The following is a 22,667-nucleotide window of genomic DNA, read 5'->3' on the forward strand; positions in this document are numbered from 1 at the left end:
TGACAGATTCATGTGAAAAATAAGAACAAATACTCGTCCTATACAAGTCTCCTCCACCTGAACCAACACATATTTTGTAATAATTACTTTAAGTTATGGATGAAACTTGAATGTTTTTCTGGAGTATATAGGCATATAGCAGTTCAACCTAAGAGATTTCTTAACTAAAATTTCTGTTCTTTAACAAGATTGTACAGTTGCTTGAGCAACTAAAGAAGCTACTCTAGAATATTGCATCTGATGCAAATACATTTTTTTTTGTCTTGTAAATAAAGGAACTCTCTTCGACATTGATTGCAGGGTGCTGTGATGATAATTTTCTCAATGAATATATTAATAAATAGGAGAACCTGTACTCATCAATTTAATCCCTTGGAAAATGATTCTGGTTCAGAAAATGAAAATGATTGAATGTACCACTAGTATTGGTGTGAGGCACCGACACATGATGGACTCTCATGCACACATTTAACTTGAAGTGTTTGTGCTAGATAACTACAAAGTCACTCAACAAAAGACTTTGAAGCCTTAGTTTTATGCAGATTACCCAAGTTATATATATAGATCATTTATTTCTTAGCACTAAAATCACTCTTAATGATGACACACCGATACGCTACTAAATAGTACAAGTAATCCGAAAGACATCAACATGCTAATTTTACATTTCTATCTTGACTTACAATACTCTTATTCAACATGTACCAAAAGCTGCAAATGAACTTTCAGTACATGTTTGAATGTGTTCAATTCTATATATATGCTTAATTTTAGAGTATTGGAGGGCATTTAGGATTCTACATTACACCTTTTCAAGCCTTGATCTAATCGGCAGAATGTTCTTAGCAAAACCACCAAAATTTGAGCTTTTTAGAACCTCAACTCTGTTTGCAGAAGCTTGAGACTGATATTAATTATTACTATTCGTATATTAAATTTAAATGTAGTAAGAAAATTAGACAAAAATTAGGCAAAATCTATGGTACACTCAATAATTTGAATGTACCGGTACACCAAATACTTATATTAATAGTTAAATGGGTTTTTTTTAAAGAAAAAATATTACTTTCTATCATTTATAATTATAATAATTAAATCTTAATTACCAAAAACATCAACGAAATAAAATAAAAATTTGAGTGAACCGGTACACCAAATTGTTAAATTAATGATTATATGAGTTGTTTTTTCGAAGAAAAAGAATTATTTTATGTCATTGACAATTATAATAATTAAATCTTATTTGCCAAAAGCTTCGACGAAATCAAATTTACTTTTTTTGAGTTTTTATTAATCATAATAAAGAATATTGATTATTTTTTATGAGAAAATATTAAAAATTTAATATGACTCTTATAAACAATAAAATGATATTTTGTCTATTAAAATAAAAATAATCCTTAATTTATAGAACGCTGGGGAAAAGAAGTTCCCGCAAAACTAAAGGATTAAGGAGGAAAGAATTAGGACGAAAATACATTGGACCGTAAGGGGGGTGTATTGGATTGAGATTTCAAAGGATTTTAAAAGACTTTTTTGTTTTATAAAAGTCTTCTGGTATTCAATCAAGATTTTTAAGGAATGTAAAACATTATTGTGGTATTCAATTAGGATTTTCAAGATTTTCTAATGAATCCAATGAAATCCAGTGGTATTCAATTGAGATTTTGCATAACTTAAAAATTGTCTACTGGTATTCAAAACTCTACGGATTTTAATGGATTGTTGTGAGTAATGGATTTTGTGAGATTGTTTAGTGTAAAATGTACCTACTAACAATCTCACACCTAACCTTGAGACTTTTTTATCACCCACACATAGCCTTGAGATTTTGTAATACTCTTCCAAATTCTTTTTTTTTTTCTTTTCTTTTTACGTTTCTTCCAAATTCTTTTCTGTTATACTGTAACAATGGCAGGTTATATATTTTGTTTGGCAAACTTATTGTCGAAATCATCATGCCTCTAACTTGCACTTTTCTTAACATAACTTTTACGTTCATTAAAAAAAAGAATGTACCGTATAATCTTGTGGTTAATTTACCATCTACCTATATATCAAATTATTATAAAAATCACAACTTTACATTCATTGATATTATAATAATTTTTCTACTTGCATTTTTCTACCTGTAACATGCATTTTTCAATCAAATTATTATAATCAATAAACTAACATAACTTATTTTTAGGTGTATTTATTTTGATATCATATGTCCAGAATTTTTAAGATCAATCAATTTGCTAGTAGTTTATTATCTAATAGTCTTTTTTTTGAAGAAATATTACACTTATTGATTCAATGTTTTTTTTTTCCGGTTGATTTATAACTGTACTTTTGTTTTTTGAGATTTTTTGGTCTGTACTGTATCTTTAAATTTATTGACCCTTTTAAAATCTTTAAAATCCATTAAAATTCTTTAAAATCTATATCATGAATCCATTAAAATCTTGCAAAGAATTTTGATTGTAAAAGTCTTTCAAAAAAAAGTCTTTTAAAATCCCGCAAAATCAATACAATCCAACAAAGTCTTTTAAAATCTTCAAGATTTTTTCTATCAAAACAGTCTTTTAAAATCTCAATCCAATACACCCCCTTATTAAAATTTATTATAAGCGAAGATCAACAATATTTTTTTTAGGGAAATTCTATGGTGAAGTCATTCAATTGACTTTTTTGGTGAAGTTATCTTACATTCAATAATAATGCGCCACGTGTCATTTGTGTTGATTGTTGAATTGTATGTTGTATGTACCTGCTAAATATGTTCCACCGTAGACTAGCTTTATTAGATTTTTTGAACTATCAAATTAAGCACCTCACTAGTGTTATTGTGTTGCCTTTCACACTATATTTATTTATTTTCTCCTTTTTGACTTTTTCTTCCTTCTATTTTGAAAAATATTTAAATAAACCTTTTTATAAAAGCCACATAGGATCTTGTCAAAAAAAAAAAAAAACACCACATAGGATAATCCTTTTTATAAAAAAATATTTAATTATTAAAAATAAATAAATCCAGGAAGATTATGAACATCATCACCATCTTCATACCTTCATCATCTTCTTTATTGAACAAAAATCAAAATAGCTACTCAAATACACCTCCAAATAGCATAAATCTCAATATTATCTTCATCTTCATTTTCTTCTCAACACAAAAGTCAATTACCCTAATTTAAATCCAACACTTGATGGACATGCGATTAGTTGCAGAATTGTACAGATTGAATCAGGAGCAGCTATGCTTCTAGTAGTGAGAGCAGTTGGTATAAATCGATTTTTGGACAGAATTGTACAAAAAATGATGACTTTTTCAATTTTAATTTAAAACGATTTATATAATCATCATTTTCGACGTTTTAAATTGGTATAAATCGCCGGGTTTAAGTTTGGATTTTGATGGTCTGAAACGGGTTTAAATGACCCGGCTGGAGGTTGAAGAAGACTTCCTTATTTTTTAATCGTATTTATTGTTATAAATATGAAGGTGGCTGTTCACATGGGAAGGTATAAAACCTTCCCACCATGGGAAATGTGCTTTTTTACCTGCAATAGCCTGTCAAACAAGTTGCCATTGGTTTTGTTTGGAATTGAAGCTGAGACAAAAAATGATTAATGACTTATTATATTATATTGTGAACCACACCTCCCATTCTTAAAAAATAACTATTCACACCACAAAATCCAAACACACAAAACACGGTAGCAGCTCCACTCCATTCTTCTCTCCTCCTCCTTGTTCTTCAACACACCGCTCACATCCACACACCGCTCACACCTCTCCTGCTTGTTGAAGAGAGGCTTGTTATCTACCTTCTTCTCTTTGTCGAAAATTCCACACCTTCATCCACTTGGTTGCTGAAAATCTTCAGATCTGTTAAACTGAACAGATTTCGCCGGACGAAAAGCTACCGCCGCTAGAAAAGCCGCCGCTGCCGCTGCTAACGCTACCGCTACGACGTCGTTTTCATTCCTCTTCTCCAGGTCTGTTTTTTTAACCTAATTTTTTATTGTTAGAACATTGTGTTTTGTGATTGGTAACTTAAACATAGAAATTGATTTTTAGTTGGTCTGAAAATTATTGATTTATTTTTGGTGGAATATTCTTCAAATTAATTCCTTCGATGAGGATATTGATGAATAAAAATATGTTTTTCTTCAATGTTATTCTTTTATGCTTTGCGCCTGTTATATCTTGACTGATTTTAACTTTTGACCAACTTTGACTGATTTTTTGTTATCTTGGTAGAAACTGCATTATGGATATTGATGAAATCCTTAGTATTTTCCAAGAACGAGACCACACTGCAATTGGTGGGAGTGAATCTGAGGTATGTGTGTTATTGCCTATTATTTTTGTGGTATACTATAAGATTTTAAAAAATTGAAGAGGTGATTTTAACTATCTTGTATGTGTATAGGGTTCAAGTAACCGCTCTTTATCGGAGAGTGATGGTTGTTCTCCCGGAGAAGATTTTGAAGAGACTAACGAAGAGGGCGTAGGATGCAATTTTAAAGATGAAACTGCCGTGGACTCGGTTACTGATTTAGAGAAAATTAATTTCAAAGAAACAAGTATTGAGAACTTAATGAGGTATCATTTTCCAGATCGTGAAGTTGCCTTCATGTTCTACAATTGGTATGGGTGTTTTCATGGATTTGCGGCTAGAAAGAGCAGACTGATTAGAAATATTAATGGTGAAGTGGTTCAACAAACATTTCTTTGTCATAGGGAAGGAATTAGGGAGGAAAAGTACATCAATTCAACATCTCGTAAGAGAGAACACAAACCATTGAGTAGGTGCGGATGTCAAGCTAAAGTACGAGTTCACATTGATGTGAGTTCCCAACGTTGGTACATTAAACTCTTTGATGATGACCATAACCATTCCTTTGTCAAGGAAAAATTTGAGAGGATGCTTCCTGCACATAGGAAGATGAGCGAGTATGACAAATACCAGATGAACACAATGAGGCAATCAGGAATTTCAACGACCCGAATTCATGGTTATTTTGCGTCTCAAGCTGGTGGGTATCAAAATGTTGGTTACAATCGAAGAGACATGTATAACGAGCAAAGGAAGAGACGTATGCGTTGGAATTCTGATGCTGAACAAGCTGTAAATTTTTTGAAGCATATGTCATCGAAGGACGATATGATGTTTTGGAGGCACACGGTTCATGCAGATGGTTCACTCCAACATCTGTTTTGGTGTGACGGTGTCAGTTGTATGGACTACTCCATTTTTGGTGATGTGTTGGCCTTTGATGCAACTTATAAGAAAATAAAATACAATACACCGTTAGTCATATTCTCTGGAGTAAATCATCATAATCAGAGCATTATTTTCGGAAGTGCAATTATTGGTGATGAAACTGAAGACACGTATGTTTGGCTTTTGAAGATTTTTGTTGAAGCGATGGGAGGGAAACTTCCGGTCTCGGTCATTACTGATGGAGATTTGTCGATGAGAAATGCAATAAGAAAAGTTTTTCCAGAAGCACATCATCGTCTTTGTGCTTGGCATCTGATACGAAACGCCACTAGCAACATAAAAAACCTTCACTTTGTTTCAAAGTTTAAAGATTGCTTGTTAGGTGACGTGGATGTTGATGTGTTTCAGCGTAAGTGGGAAGAACTAGTTACAGAATTTGGCTTGGAAGAAAACCCCTGGATGTTGGAGATGTATCAAAAGCGGAAGATGTGGGCAGCTGCTCATTTTCGCGGTAAATTTTTTGCTGGTTTTAGAACAACTTCTCGATGTGAAGGTTTGCATTCTGAATTTGGAAAATATGTATCAGCTCTAACCAACTTACATGATTTTTTTCAACAATTTTTTCGTTGGTTGAATTACATGAGATATAGAGAGATAGAGGCTGATTTTTCATCTTCTCATGGTGATATTGTCGTTCAAACTCAACACCATCATTTAGAGAGATCAGCCTTTAAGTTGTACACAAAGACAATCTTTAGGCTATTCAGAAAGGTGTTAGAAAGAGCATGTCGCTTTGACGTACATATTGTATCACAAAATGGTTCCATTCACAACCACATTGTGCGTAGATATCCTAGACAAGATATTGAATGGACAGTTTCATATTGTGAGCATAGGTTAGTCTTTGAATGCACTTGTAAGAGACTAGAGACATTAGGCATTGCTTGTGAACATGTGATGTGTGTTGTAAAATTTTTGGGTATTGTAAACCTTCCTGGCATTGCTTGTGAACAATGCTTTTCACCCTGTAATATATGTCATTTCTGGTTTTCGCCCCTATAAAATTTTCGGTTTGATTTGCACCCTTGTAAAATTTTATTTTTCAGAAAACACCCCTAATAGGCCATTTTCATAATTTTTTTAAAGAAATTTTGGTTTTTGAATGGTCTATTAAGGGTGTTTTCCAAAAAATAAAAAATTTACGAGGGTGCAAATCAAACCGAAAATTTTATAAGGGCGAAAAACAGAAATGACATATATTACAGGGGTGAAAAACACTATTAACCCTACTTTTAATCCTTGTAAAATTAAAATTTGCTTAATTGCGCTTAAACTTTTAAATTTGTAACATATTTTTCACATACTTACTTAAAATATTATACAAAGTTCCTCCGCAAAAAAGTAACTTAAAATTTTATTATTAGGTCTAAATTTTCATTAATATAATCTTGAAAATTTGGCTTTTAGAAAAATTCATATTTAATTCATTACATGTTAAAAAAATTACAAAAGAGTGTCTTACGATGTTATAAACATGCATGGAAAAAATCTTTCAAAAATTTAGAAGTTTAAGCATAATTAAACAAATTTTAATTTAACAGGGACTAAAAACACTAACAGAAAATTTTGTAGGGACTAAAAAATGTGATTTATTTTTATAGGGACTAAAAAAAAAACTGCAGATATTTATAGGGACGAAAAACTTAATTAACCTTGTTTCATTTAGTAGTTGATTGTAGGATAATATATTGATTGACGGGAACATCATGAATAAGTAACTCCAAAGGCTTGGTCTAGTGGTAAAACGACAGGTCTTGAATCCGAGAGAACCTGGGTTCCAGCCCCGCTAGTGCTTTTGGAGGGAGGTAAATGTAAATACCTTTGTAAGTGCTCCTTGAGCCCGAAGGTCTTCCCTGCTTTGGACTGGGGCACCATCCCCTCACCCTAAAATTTTTGCAACCAAAAAAAGAACATCATGAATAAGTGACTATTTTCAAAATATCAACAGTAATGTCCACCGTTAAAAACTCATGACTTTTTCAAAATATCAACATTAATAAGTGTTTTTTTTTTTTTGACAAGATTAATAAGTGTTCTTATTAAATGTTTTTTTATTAAATCGGATGACTCGGTTATATAATTCGGTCTCTATAAAAAAAATATATCTGTGTTAAATTGGATTAAATCGGGTGACTTGACATTTTTTTTAAGAAAATTACACTTATAAAATGTCACAAATTATTGAACTAAAAAAATGGTAGATAAATAAGAAACAGCCAACATTTTTAAATGAATATAAAATACCTTACATTTAACACTATTTTGATGAAAATGACATTATTTACACTTATATATATGTTACTATTTTTTTAAAGTAATGTCTATTACTAATTATGTAAATATAAATATAGTAATAATTTATTCAAAAAATATATATAAAATGGTAATAATAACACTACGTTATTTCTTATGTAAAAAAAATTATACTCATAACTAGCATTAAATTTTTTTGATATGCCATAAAGAATCAATTAATGCGCAACTGACAATCTTTAACTAAGATATTTCATATAGCATTTCTTCAAAATAAAAGAAAATCATACAACATATTTAATATGCAATGATAATTTATATTAATCAGTTTCGATTTAAAAACTACGTGACAATTAAATGGATTTATGACATATAATTTAATGAATTAACCTGCTGTTGTGATGGTAAAGGAATCAATCTTTTATTTTTTTTTATTTTTTTAATGCTTCATCTTCTAGCTCCAAACGGGTCGTAATGACCCGGTTTCAACCCATGTGACCCGAAACTAAAAAACTTTACCTTTAATTCATTTTATCACGAAAAACTCAATTCGAACACATAATCATGAACAAAACAACATATCCTTTTGATTACAAACAATTTTCTGCAACTTTAAACACTCAAAGTGAATTAAATAATTTTTATTTGAACAAAAAAATATCCAAATTTGGAGAAAACGAATTTGCAAAGGAGAGGTTAACAAATCGTTGATATCATGGAATAAGAAGATTTGAGGTGTGTTTGGATGAAATAGTTCTCGCTGTTGTTGTTTTTATGAACGTTTTGGGGGTGGTTGGTGAAATGAGTCAATTCTATGCTGTTGTTCTTGACATTTTGGTGTGGTGGTAGGTTCACTTTGGTGGATCTGCAACTTCATAAAACACAAAACACATTTGCAAATGAGAGATTGAAAATGAAAGTGTTTTCATGGAAATGTTATTGATTGAAATATATATTTTTTTAATTATGTAATTTCATTTATTTTTTTAAAAATTTGGGTTTTTTTTTCTCCTCTCATGAAGATGATGAATATGATGAAGATGTTGAAGAGTGATTTAATAAAAATCTGTAAGAGAGAGTATGCAAATGAATAAATAAAGAAAGATAATTAGAGAGAAGAGAGAATTGAAATTAACAGAAAAATCATGTGTAGATGGTATACCACAATAACATAGAGACTAATTAAATCTAACCGTTAAGATCATGTCCTTCTACTTACGGTACTGTAGACCGCCTACATAATGCAGTTTTCTGACGTGTCTAGGGTTAAAATCTGATTGGCCCATTCAAACGACTGCACTGAAGAAGTCATTTTCCTGACTTCTTTGTATAAGCTCCCTATTTTTTAATCCTAAAACTCTCCGCTTAATTCTTTCTAGCTTTTTATATATATGAACAGCATAGTATGGTTTATGAATCACTCGATGTGGGGCTTTACTCTTTAGTCTTTAGTCAGCAGCACCGACTCACTTGACATCTTCCCTTTCTGTTGTTCACAATCTTCCCGTTCTCACTCATCCACGCACCATTTGGAATGTTCAATCGTTTCTCTTCAATTTCATATGTTGAAAATAATTTAAGATTTTCTTCAACATGTCAATGAAGTTTTCCTTCCACATAAAGACACCAAGATATACATTTATGCTTTGTTTACTAATATATTATTATATTATATCCCCCACGGAACCTATGCTTCAAATATTTCTAATTGTTGCTTCCTATTTTAAATCACATTAAAAGACCAAGAATGATTCTTTTGTATAGATGGAACTAAGAATCAAAATAGAAGCTGCATACTCTACGTGAGATTTGAATTTCTCTCAATCCTAGTCAGCCGCAATATGATGAAACGGACTAAATTTTCATTTATGTCTCAAACATACTTTACCTTGAATGAAAGATTCCTGTGGATGAAACTTAAATGATTTTTCTGGAATATAGTTCAACATAAGAGATCTTTTACAAGATTGTACAGTTGTTCAAGGATTTAAAGAAACTACTATAGAATTGTGTCTGATGCAATTACAGTTTTTGTCTTGTAAATAAGGGTACTCCATTTTCCATTCATTGCAGGGTGCTATGCCTATGATGATACATTTCTGAATGAATATGTTAATAAATAGGAGAAATTGTACTCAGCTTTCAGAGATGTAAGCGAAACTAGAAATGCAAATTTCACTTTATTCATTGAATGCATTGCTGAGTTGGTCATCTTTCCAAAATATAATATCTATAGGCAGTGTAAACCTGAAACAGTTCAATACAGGTCTAATGAACAACTCCAACTTACATAATTAATTCAAACTGAACAGAGAAATTCTATTCTCTTACAATTACATCAAGTATATCCTCCTTCACACACAAACAAAATCAGGAGTATCCTGTCCTTACATATATGAAGCTTAAGAAGAGAGGTGATTCCCAAAAATTTCTACAATAAGAAACTTACCAATCTTCACTTCATGTTATTCCCTCTTCTATCTAGGTAAACAAAACACCAAAAATCGCAAAAGAATGAATGAATTTTAGTTCAGGATAATAATTCATACTTACTACACATAAATTACATGATCATCATTCATCTCTTCAGCACCATGTGACCATGCTCATCCTTATCAAAAAGACGCTCAATCAACACATCCCAGCTTTCGTTAACCGTACTCCTATTTGTTGAACTAACAGAAGACTCGGCCTCTGACCTTGAACTCTCCTCTCCCTCCTCATCAAAAGTTCCATATTCTGATGGTGGCGTAAAAGCATGTGGAATGTCTAATGTTTTCGCTCTTTGTAATGCAGCTTTGTATTCTTGGCCGTGTCTTGTCATTGTTTTCTGACGCTGCATGATTTGCTTTGCAGGTACTTCCATGGTATTATCTTTCTCCATCATCAACTGCAATTGGCAGTGGCATAAACAAAATAGCAAAGATGTCGTCGATATATTAAATAGAATGCCAAATTAGTGGAACTTGATTGATTACTTAGGCCTTCAAGAAGCTCAAATTGATATAGACATCGTTTGTATAAACAACTTAATTTAGCTTAAGTGTATATGTATAAGATATTTCTATAACAAAAGGTAAATTAGAGTCAATATGTTTTCATAAAATATCATGGAGAATTTGTGAAGCTGAAAACAATTTATGGACATGTCATAAGTTGTTTCCATAAGCTCCCCCAACTAGTCTCACAAGTGCTCGTGCCAGTAGATAAGCTCCAATAAGTAATAAGGCAATCCAAATAGGCCGTAAGTAAGGGGAAAAGTGAAAACCTATAATAATTTGTATGCATACTTGAAGGACATATGAAGTGATTACATCTCAAAATTCATATTTCTCATATTATTCTAAGAATTTCAAATCTTAAAGCCAAATCTTAATTATAGTTGACACAAACACGGAGAAAAGGAGAGCAGAAACCAAAACTTTGATTCCACCAAAGAATGAAGTGCAAAAATTACAAGGTTGAAAGACTTACATCCAAAGCCCTTTGGGCTTCTTTCTCTATCCAAATAATGGCATGATCTGACGTAGCATTGCAAGAAAGGACGATATGCTCGAACCTTCCATCTACTGGCACTGCTGTTCTCACAACTGGAGGAAACCTTCCCAATCTGCACAGAAATGTAAAGCCAAACGAAAAGGCTGTGTAAGCATGTTTTTTTGATGTAACTGTATTCGAATATATATATCAATGGAAGAAACAAGATAAACATATGCTAGACAATCAAAAAGATACAGTGTGTTTGAACTGAAGGCAATTTCCAAAATTATGGTTACAGTTCCGTATAAGCACTTTGTGGAATCCTTAGCCATACCTGAAAGGCTTTCTCTCAACAATGTGATACAAGCGACCAGGTGCATAGAGTCTCCTTGGATCTTTTAGCATCTTCTCCTCTGGTATACATGTATCCCTCATGCACCTTAAGCACAATAAGCATGGCAAACTGCAAATCCAAGAAAATAATATCTTCTGATGAAAACAATAAAATTGCTATGAAGAATCAACACTAATTTAACTGCTTAGACTTTAGTATAATAGAACATACTCTAGTCGTACATAACAAACAGAATAATAACGAAGTTAGTCGTATATTGGATCTTACAACATACCAGAAAAGAGACTTGAATATATCTTCCAACGGGGTGGCTGTCCTTGGTAAAAAGTCATCCTAACCAAGGAAAATAGCGATTAACTTCAAAGTACAAGATTCAGCATGAGTCAGGTCAGCTTGAATAAGTGTAAGGAGTATAAGCAGAAGTTTGTCATGCCACTTAACCTCAACAGTTGAAATTAACTAAAATTTTAAATTATTTTGAGCACATGTATATAATAACTGTAAGCAACACACTTTTCATAAGAACAAATCCTTTACTATCTCTCATAATAAAACAACAACAATCGAACATTTTTCCATTAGGTTGCTATCACATAAAATAAACTTCAGGAAAATATTTGTCTTGTGTAAAACAGTAAAGTTCGTGAAAATCCGCCATAAATTGTTTCTCACTGGCACATGATAGATTTCAAATTAGCCAGCAAAAGCTTTAATTTAACATTCATCACATTCTGCTAGATGCAAAAATATTCAAAGGAATGACAAGGATTCTTCAACTAAACAAAATAGATTTTGATAACTTGCCTGAAGCACGACAGAGTTTATGACATCTGCATATCTGACTGCCAAATTAAGTGACATACATCTAGCAGGAGCAATAGCATAGCACCTGACTCTCTTCCTCTCAATATTTCCAAGTCTATCTCGATTCTGCACAACCACCATGCTCAATGCTGCAGCTACTCCTGATCCAAGGGAATGTCCAGCAAAAGTAAGAGTATAATTTGGATACTTCTCTACTAATTCCCTCAAAATTTCACACTCCGCATCCATAACCCATCCAGCAGCCTTTAACAGCCCATTGTGAACATACCCCCCATCAAACTTTCTCTTCCCCAATTTATTATCTAACAGAACAGCATAATCACTTTCCCTTGCCAAATTTAGTCCCCTTATAGCAAGAACTATATCAGCATGATCATGATCAAGATACAATATATACGGTGGAGCCCGTCCTCTTGTATCTTTGTACGTCTTTCTAAGTAATAACCAATCAGGGTTGATTCCATAGCCACCAGGAGGCGCCCAAAGAGGGTTTCGAAGATCGTCTTCATACACAGCTAAAATATAGCGACAAAGACGTGGGACAGGCTCAAATTCTTGTGTTGCGGCAAATCCCCAAGTTTCACTATCATGGCCTGCAGTGTGGAGACATCTTTTCCACGCCCAACGAACGCAAGCTAAACAATACACGCACTCAACAAGAGGCAAGCCGCAGATAATCGACATTGTGACTGCAGCCTAGGCATCTACTAAGTATACAAAAAAACAATATTGGTTTTCTGCCAAATGGCAAATTTCCTTAAGGTACAAATATAGATATCAAATTGTCTCAAGTTGAGGTACAAACAAAAATTTCAGAGTAGCACTGCTACTCTATTTGTTGTACAATAAATAAAATATTGACACAAAAAAAAAAAAAAATTGTGGTACCCCAAAAATAGAGAAGAAAAAAATTAGTATTGGATGAAAATTCAGGTAGGTATATATAGCTGCAGTATACAGTAAGAGAAATGATCAAGGGGTGTTATGATCTGTGAGGAAACTATGCAATATACAACAATATTAACTTCCTTGTGATAACTACTATAGTATTTGTTTCCACTCAATACAAGAAAAGTATATTACTAAGGAACAAAAGAGATTATACAATCTGAAGAATACAAAAAATAAAAATCACATAAAATTACAAAGGAGGTTTGAATTTGATGAATATGAAAATTGGAAACAGAGATGCCTTACAGGGAAACCCGGAAACTCAAAGTCAAAGTTGAGGCAAAAATAATGATTTTGATGAGAAATACAAAATTAGAGAGTGGAGGAAGGAAAAACGAGTTGTACGAAATTTAGATGTTGGTCAAAGCAGTACCCAGGAAACCAAAGGCATCAAAAGATGAAACTTTGTTTGGAACAACGTTGGAGGAGGATCTGATGAGGGATCATAAGGACAGCTTTATGTTTACCTTGTCCCTGTTCTTTGTTCTAACCTTTTTTTTTTACTTAAGTTGTGAACTTGAATATTATTACTTGTCAAATATCATTATTATATCCAAACAAATTGTAATCAGCAAAAAAATTGATCAAATACATAAATTTCCTGCCCTGTTTGTTCACAAAGAAATAAATTGGGACCATGAGAATGATAAAGTGGAGTGGACGCGATGTAAAATAAGAAGAGAATTGTTGTTGGCAGATCTCGTTGGACTCAGAAACACGAGTAAAATACTAAAATATCTTCCGATAGTTAATTGTCGAGGAAACACGAAACCAGCTGCAGTTAACTACCGAGGTTTTTTTCGATAGTAAACTGCCGAGTTTTTCCTCAGCAGTAAACTACCGAAGTGTCCTGAAACCAAAGCAGAGGCAGTAATGAATAATGAATGAAAGTGTGTGTATATATATATATATATATATATATATATATATATATAACGACAATTATTTAGGTTCTTATTTACTGGAATTTTTTCCATCCTAATGGAGGTTTGTTTTGGTAGAAACTCACCTAGGGAATTGAAAAATAAGATGAGATAAGGTTGGATGTAAATGATTTTTTGATGAATATTAATTAATAATTATATTTTAAAAGATTAAAAGATGTGTTAAATTAATACTTCCCCGTCTCACAATAATTGTCTTTTTACCCATTTTTTCGTTTTTTTAAAATAATTGTTACTTTAAAATACCAATGCAACATTTATTATTTTTTCCATTATATTACCCTAATTTATTGAACTTCATCCAACTTAACTATTCCTCCATTAACTACAATTAATAAGGGTGTTTTAGTAAATGATATTAATTTTACCATCAAAATCAACATAATTAATTATTTTCTTAATAACCGTGCGTCAACCTTAAACGACTATTATTTAGAGATGGAGAGAGTCATTTACATTGACAGAAGGAATCAACTATTTCTTCACCATATTAAAGTATAATATATTAGAGTAATTTGATAGAATATACGGTTGCTATTGGATGGAAGTCATTTTACATTTTTTTTTAAAACTCGGTATCCGATTCAAGAATCGATTAATCTGAGGGGATTAATCCCACCGTCCACTTGCGGGGAGCCCCGTTTAAAGCCAAAGCAAGCTCTGTATGGACTTAGCCCACCGAAATTGCCACCAATTCCATAAAATTTTCCATCCACCTAACTTCATCACTTCCATGATCCCTAATTGATTGATCTCAATGAATATACTTTTCGCATCATTTTTTTATATCACTTTTGTTGATAAGGAATTAACTCACCCGTAAGGGTGTGGATTCAACTTCCATTAAGTATCATGCAAGAGCTCTTTAAACCTTCAGACATGCCTTGACCTTGGTGAGTTCATGAGTCGAACTCACTTAATCTTTTATTTTTAAAAAAAAAAAGGTAAATAGGATACACATTGACAATATTGCAAAATGATTATAAATTGTCATGCAGTAGCAATTATGTAGTGAAAAGGATATCTTTGCTAAATCACAAGAACATGACCACTTCTTCCATCTACAACAGATGCAGAGACCACGAAGAAACATTCTTTCACTGCATCAGGGACTGCATATTTTCCAACATTGTCTGGCATAAAATTGGCTTTTCTAACCGGCATTCTTCTTGACCTCTTCTGTGATCGAATGGATAAAGGATGAAATTAACTCTCACCGTTCCAATATTTTTCTCGCGGGTCTGTGTTGGATTTGGAGGCACCGCAATCTTATGTGCCTAAACAATGAAACATGGTCAGTTTATCCTCTCAGCAATGCTATTAACAGTTCAGTGGAAATTATATCTCGCTGCCTAAAGAATGTCACAAGCTCTTCCCCTCTGCCAAGGCTGGTCCGTTGGAACAACGAAAATCATGTCTGTACTATTCTTAATGTCGACAGCAGCTGCATCGGGGACCCAATTAGAAAAGGTTTTGGAGGTGTTATTCGCAATTACACATGAAATTATGTAGCTGGCTTCTCGGGTTTCATATCTAGCCCAAACGACATTCTCTTTCCAGAACTAACAACATTGTACCAAGGTCTTAAATTGGCAGTTAGCTTCGATTTTGAGGAATTGGCTTGATATTTAGACTCTCTTCTCGCATTTAACCTCATCAAGGGTCACACAACCCAATACCATGTTTAGCCGTGATCATCCAGGATATCAAGCACCTGCTGCATTCTAGACATCATTCGCTTCATCACACTCTCAGAGAAGGCAACCAAAGTGCGGATTTTTTAGCGAAATTAGGAGCCTTGGTAGATGGTAATTTGACATATCACACCTATCCTCCTGAAGAGATGTTTTCGCTTCTTAGGACTGACGAATTAGGGACTCTTTTCAATAGGAACTAGCTGCTTTCTTTCTGTTCCTGTCCTTTTTTTCTATTTTCTTTGTTTTCAGTTTGTTCTTTTTAATTAGCATTGTAACAAAAAAAAAAAGAATAATTATTGAGTGGATCCAAGGATTTGGACCCTCTATTTGGTCACACACACAAAAAAGTGGACATGATATAATCATTTGAAAATGAATGATATTTAATTATTATTTCTTCTAGCTTTTTCCTTTTTATGTGTGTGTGACCAAATAGAGGGTCCAAATCCTTGTGTCCACCCAAGAGTTTCTCATTGAAAAGTGTGAAAAAGTTGCACATTCAACTTTTTAAAAGTAAAAAAAAAATTGATTTCAATAAACAAACTTATACTTTTAACATTTTTAATTAGTCAAAGATATTTAGTTAGCACGACACATTATTAATTGAGAAATGATATTTGTACAACCACTTTTTGATAACTTTTGTGTCAGTATCTCTTTTCTTTGTAAAATTATGTATGTATCAAAACTCAAAAGTTGTCAATCAAATAATTGTTCAAATAACACAACTCTTATTAATTTACGATGATGGAACACATCCATGCATTAACTCTTTTAAAATAGATGATACATTGGTCCTAAACACATTACAAAAATATAGAGAAATGATATTTGAACAATCATTTTTTACAACTTTTGTGACAACTTTCTCTCTCATACTAACGTTATCTTTCAACTTTTTTTTTTTGGTCAAGTAGCCTAGTGGCTAGAGCTCACACAATTAAATTGTGGAGAAGTGGAGTGTCTGGGGTTCGAACCCCAGCCCCTGCATATATATGCAATATCCCTGCCAACTGAGCTAAGCTCACGGGGATTACTTTCTCTCTTTATTGCTTTGATTTTTGTGTCACTACCTCATTTCCTTTGTAAAATTTTAATTGTCACAAAAATTATCACATATATAGATGTTCAAATAACACAATTCAAAAATATATGACGAAATATAATCACATTGACAATGTATCTCTATTAAACTAAAATATAAATATAAATAAGATACATATGTAATTAGTCTCTAAATTATTATCACTCATCTGCAAAATAAAAATTCTCTATCTTCAATTTGATCCATGTAATAAACCATAGAAATAAAAAAAATAAAAAATATATATATACACACACACACATTTTCTCTCCCAATTTTTAAGGAACAAGGGACTAAATTAAAAAACGGAAGAAGGTAATTGTTCCCACACTAGCCTCTTATTTTATTTTTCAATAAAAAAGGAGCAATAAAAGATTAATGGGCCTATGCCGGCCTTTCCGTGAAAGTAAACACGAACCCACGACCCGACTTAACTCTTTGCAATAAAAAGCGGAAGCAGACCCTCGAAAGAACCCTAGCTGCTTAGCTTCTTCACTTCCACCACCGCACTCTCTCTGGGGTTAGGGTTTCTGAGATCACCGTCACAACAGGTATTCATTTCTTATTCTCGTTCTTCGATTATCTCAATCTCAAGTTTTCATCTCCATCATTCGACAATTCTCAAGCGTTTTTGTTTGTTTATTTTTTTTTTTGACAGGAGAAATGGCTCCTAAACAACCAAGTACGGGTCTGTTTGTTGGATTGAACAAAGGCCACATCGTCACCAAGAAGGAATTGGCTCCACGTCCTTCAGCTCGCAAGGGGGTCAGTCTCATTTTTTCTCTTCTTTTTCATTTTCATTGTAAATCCTGTTATTTATAATTTTTAATCACATTATCATTCCTATACAGTATTTGTTTTCTAAATTTTTGGTCAGATCTAGTTTATGTTAGTTTTAACGTTGAATTACTAGCTTAAGGTTTTAAGTACTTTTTACACTCTTAGTGTCTATCAAAGACCTGTTTGGATTGGCTTATTTTTGTTCTTATGCAAGTTAATAAGTATTTTTTTTTTTTTTTGTATTATATGTATTAATTCATAAGCTTGGCAAGGTAGTTTAAGAAAAATCTGCTTACGAGGATATACAATACCCATTAGTGAGAATTTATGAATTAACAGAAAAGCTTATTTTATTGCATAACTTATTTTTCATAAGTTCAAAGATAAGGCAATCCAAACTGATCTTAAATCAGTCTGAGAGATGTATCAATAGAAGGAGAAACATGTGATGTATTGGGCAAAATTATACACTATCTATTCACCATAGGAATGAACGAAATAATGTTATAAGATGAAATGGTTTTTGTATTCTGTTCATCTCCCTAAAGATTGTTTTTATTCGTTCAGAAAACAAGCAAGAGGGTGCACTTTGTGAGGAACCTCATCAGAGAGGTTGCTGGGTTTGCACCTTATGAGAAGCGTATAACTGAGTTGCTCAAGGTTGGAAAAGACAAGAGGGCGCTTAAGGTTGCAAAGAGAAAGCTTGGAACCCACAAGCGTGCAAAGAAGAAGAGAGAGGAGATGTCTAATGTCCTCAGGAAGATGAGGTTTGTTCTATGTTCTTCTATTAATATTGCTATGCTTGGTATTTAGTTTATTATAATATGCATTCCCGGAATGTGTTCTTGTTATTGGTTTCTGCTTATATTTAGATGTTTTCAATGTGCAGGGCTGGTGGTGGAGCAGGAGATAAGAAGAAATAGGTTTTGTTTACTTTTGTTATGGGGAGACAAGCTATCTAGTTTTTCTTTGCTTCAATTTTCTCAAGTTTTTATCTTTATTGTTAGAAGAAATGTGCTTTATTTAACTGAGACATGTGAGTTAATCATATTTTTGCAAACGAACTTGGCATATTTTTGTGTATCACTAGATATCAAAATATTTTATGGGTTTATATTTTTATGGAGTTCTTGTTTTCATTATACGTTGTACGGTCTGAGAATGATTGATAGAGTAGTTAACCAAAGGGAATTATAAGTAATTAGGAAGGCGATAACTTCAATACAGAGGAAGAACCGAAGAAGAAAACGAATAATGTGTTTTAACATTTACTCCCTCCCTCCCTAATTATAAGACCCTTTTGAGAATTTTTTTTGTCCTTTTTTATAAGACCCCTTTGTTATTTCCTACTACATTAATTATTTCTTTACATACATGCTTCCATTTATTATACATTTTTTTTTTCAATTAACAATAAATAACATGTTGAAAATATAAACTAACTTTCTTTCTTAAAGGATAAAATTGTAAGAACAATAGTGATTACAAACAACTTTAATACAAATATCCACTATCTTAATTCCCGTGATTTTGGTAAAAGGGTCTTGTATATAGGGACGGAGGGAGTAATTTTTATAATCTTTTGAAGACCGAAGTTTAAAATTAGATGGTTTACTTTGTTTTATCTTTTTCACAACAACCATGTATGAAATGCAAAACAGTATATTTTGGAAATGGGTTAATTAAGTTTTTGGTCCCTATAAATATCTGCCGTTTTGTTTTTAGTCTCTATAAAAATAAATCACACTTTTTAGTCCCTACAAAATTTTTCGTTAGTGTTTTTAGTCCTTGTTAAATTAAAATTTGTTTAATTATGCTTAAAATTAGCTCAAAATTTTATTTTTAGGTCCAAATTTTCGTTAGTTTTATGTTGAATTTTTGGCGTTTTAAAAAAATTATATTTAATTCATTACATATTAAAAAATTCTAATTTTTTATAAAAGAGATTATTATAATGTTCTTAACATGTCTATTAAAAAACATTTAAAAATATAAAAATTTAAGTATAATTAAACAAATTTCAATTTAACAGGGACCAACACATACTTTTAGTCTTTGTAAAATTAAAATTTGCTTAATTGTGTTTAAACTTTTAAATTTGTAACATATATTTTTCACATACTTACTTAACTTAAAATTTTATTATTAGGTCCAAATTTTCATTAATATAATTTTGAAAATTTCGCTTTTAGAAAAATTCATATTTAATTCATTACATGTTAAAAAAACTAAAAAAATTTACAAAAGAGTGTCTTACGATGTTATGAACATGTATGTAAAAAATATATCAAAAATTAGAAGTTTAAGCATAATTAAACAAATTTTAATTTAACAGGGACTAAAAACACTAACAGAAAATTTTGTAAGGACTAAAAAGTGTGATTTATTTTTATAGGGACTAAAAACAAAACTGCAGATATTTATAGGGACCAAAAACTTAATTAACCATTGGAAATTAAAGTGTAAGTAGAAAGTGTTACTTACAAAGTTTTTTTTTTTGAGGGAATGTTAATTACAAAGTTAAAATTTAGATAGTTTACTTTGTCTTGAAGAGGAAATTTTGACTTTGTTCTTACTTGTTCTTTCTCAATGAGTAGTATGTGGATCAATGCTCTTCAAGACAATGGAAATTTGTTCAATGAAGGAAAACCCTGAATTGCACGAAGCCCTTTTCATAAGCACTGACTACCATGCCTCAGTTTGTTTTGTTAATAATCGCCATCTTTCTTCGTTGTTTCCTCTTTTTAAAATTGACAAAACCTGTTGCAAATCAAAATCGATCCACTTTTGTATACCATTCTCAGGGTTCATTTTTACCTTATTTTCAAGTTTTGGTTCCTTCTCACAATTCTCTACTCCAAACTATCTTTATTGTTAAACGAATACACGACTGGTTCGTGGTGTAGAATTGACGTGGTTATTCATTAATGGTGTGTTTGGTTTAGAAGAGATGTTGTGAAGAGAGAAATAGGTGAGAGTATAGGAAGAGAGAAAAAGATGAGAAATAGAGTAAATTTGGTAAGTTGTTTGGTACAATAGAGAAAGAAGAGAAATATAGAAGAAAGAAGTGTGTTTAATTTTTAAAAAGATCAAAATATCCTTATACTAAGAAAGTTTTTTTTAACAATTATTTTATCATATTTCAATTTTATAATGAAGTTAATGTAGTTTATTTTAATTTAACTTAATTAATAAATTAAAATACTTTTTTCAAACAAAAATAAATATTAGATTTATTTTTATTTTTATTCAATCTACGACAAAAAAAATTAAAGACCTAGACTCTTCTTCGACAAAAATTTGTAGCATTTGAAGGCAAGGGTAAAGTTGTAATAATAAAAAATGATGGGTCCTACAACTTTTTAATCTCTCTTCTCTATATTTCTGCATTCCAAACAAAAGAAAAGTATCATCTCTTCTCTCTTCCTTATTTCTCTTTGAAAAATTAAATATAGTCTTTAATGAAAACTCATGAGAGTGAGGTTTGAAAGCATGCAGACTTTATACGTTTCGCAACATGTTCATTGACTGTGCGGGGTAGATGAGATGCACTTTGCACGGGATGCCTTTGTTAAATAACAGCTCTTTTATCGCTTTGTTATGGATTTGTTTTGAAGAAAGAAATCTTGAAGCCGTGAATATTGTCCAAAAAACAAATTGAACAATATTCACCTCACTCCCACGTCATTTGAAATCTTGAAGATTACAAAGGACTTATGATACCAAAGTTTTTTGAACAATATTTACCGTTTCAAGATTTCTTCGAAACAAACTTTGTTACAAAGGACTTATGAATATTTATATTGATGAATATTCACCTCATTTGAAATCTTGAAGATTACAAAGGACTTATGATACCAAAGTTTTTTGAACAATATTTACCGTTTCAAGATTTCTTCGAAACAAACTTTGTTACAAAGGACTTATGAATACTTATATTGATGAATATTCACCTCATTATCTTGAAGATTACAAAGGACTTATAAATACTTATGTTGATGTGGAGCCAACTATCTATAATCTCTATATCTTTCTCCTCTACTTGAAGTCCTCCTCCCACTTCTTCCTTCAAATTGAATGATGCATCTAGTCCGGTTGATAATATATGGAGTGTAGGAGCTATAGTTTAAGACTCACATCGTTTTGTAAAAGCGGCTGCTACAAGGAGCTTTGAGGCGCTTCCTGAAGCTAACATTGCTGAAGCTCTTGGATTTCAGTTGGCAATTCAATTTGCCTATGATATGAGTTTTTGAAACATTGTCGTGGAATGTATTTCTCTTAATGCGGTTAAGTAGGGATGAGAATAGGCTAGGCCGAGTTAGGTTTTGCAAGGCCTGAGCCTGGCCTGTCAAATTTTTTGAAGGCCTGCGGCCTGTCATAGGCATACTTTTTAGACATGAGTCTGGCCTTTTGAAAGTCTGATACGGCCTATTAGCCTGTTTAAAAGCCTATTTCATATGAACATCTTTTAATAAGCAATACGATCTAAGTTTAAATAGACTAGCAAACTAATATATCAATTAGATTATACTCTCTTTTGATATAATAAAGATGAGTTTTTAGAGAATTTACTATATATTGTATCATATTTCAATTATAGTTTATAATAATATATTTAAATATGCAAAAAAATTAATGTATACTAATAAGCTTAAATTACTGAAAAAGTTAACAAATTTTTATTTTAATTAAAAGTACAAAATATAATATAATAATAAATAATATTATTGATATTTACTTAAATAGGCCGGCCTAATAGGCCTATTTTTTTTTTGAATGACATGTGGCTTGACCTGTTAAGCTAAATAGACTTTGAAAAAAGCCTAGGCCTTCTCTGTTTAACGAAAAAGCCTGACCTGCCCTGGCCTGACTTGTCGTAGGCTAGGTCGTAGGCCTTTGTAGACCGGCCTGCCCTATTCCCATCCCCAGGTCAAGGCTTCACATAGAGGTGACAATTCTTATTTTAGCTTGGTGATTAATGATTGTAAGAGTCGTTTGTTTTCTTCTTCTTTAGCTTCT

General features: G+C 32.0%; 3 protein-coding genes across 4 annotated transcripts; 2 read left to right on the top strand and 1 right to left on the bottom strand.

Moving 5' to 3' along the window:
* The first annotated feature begins 1,911 nt into the window (after positions 1-1,911).
* Positions 1,912-8,475, top strand: LOC112417123 (protein FAR1-RELATED SEQUENCE 5). The gene is made up of 5 exons (XM_024772076.2): positions 1,912-1,918; positions 3,894-3,987; positions 4,253-4,334; positions 4,425-6,115; positions 8,382-8,475. The coding sequence occupies exons 1-5, from the start codon at positions 1,912-1,914 to the stop codon at positions 8,473-8,475; spliced, it is 1,968 nt and encodes a 655-aa protein (XP_024627844.2).
* Positions 8,476-9,439: 964 nt separating this feature from the next.
* Positions 9,440-13,745, bottom strand: LOC11420485 (uncharacterized). 2 transcript variants are annotated; one of them, XM_039829923.1, is made up of 6 exons: positions 12,172-13,745; positions 11,642-11,700; positions 11,347-11,475; positions 11,007-11,142; positions 10,086-10,422; positions 9,440-9,779 (listed from the first exon to the last, which is right to left on the bottom strand). In XM_039829923.1, the coding sequence occupies exons 1-5, from the start codon at positions 12,874-12,876 to the stop codon at positions 10,111-10,113; spliced, it is 1,341 nt and encodes a 446-aa protein (XP_039685857.1). In that variant the 5' UTR covers positions 12,877-13,745; the 3' UTR covers positions 9,440-9,779; positions 10,086-10,110. The 2 variants fall into 2 exon arrangements, with proteins under 2 accessions (XP_039685857.1, XP_013469655.1); XM_013614201.3 differs by lacking the exon at positions 9,440-9,779 and having other exon boundaries at positions 9,794-10,422; positions 12,172-13,741.
* A 3,515-nt stretch (positions 13,746-17,260) lies between these two features.
* LOC11418800 (60S ribosomal protein L36-2) lies at positions 17,261-18,787 on the top strand. Its single transcript, XM_003592219.4, has 4 exons — positions 17,261-17,419; positions 17,527-17,633; positions 18,216-18,415; positions 18,538-18,787. Exons 2-4 carry the CDS (start codon positions 17,532-17,534, stop codon positions 18,569-18,571), a joined length of 336 nt encoding a protein of 111 aa, XP_003592267.1. The 5' UTR covers positions 17,261-17,419; positions 17,527-17,531; the 3' UTR covers positions 18,572-18,787.
* The last annotated feature ends 3,880 nt before the right edge of the window (positions 18,788-22,667 follow it).

The sequence above is a fragment of the Medicago truncatula genome, chromosome 1 (genome assembly GCF_003473485.1).
Source record: "Medicago truncatula cultivar Jemalong A17 chromosome 1, MtrunA17r5.0-ANR, whole genome shotgun sequence".
In the NCBI taxonomy this organism is placed as follows: Eukaryota; Viridiplantae; Streptophyta; class Magnoliopsida; order Fabales; family Fabaceae; genus Medicago; species Medicago truncatula.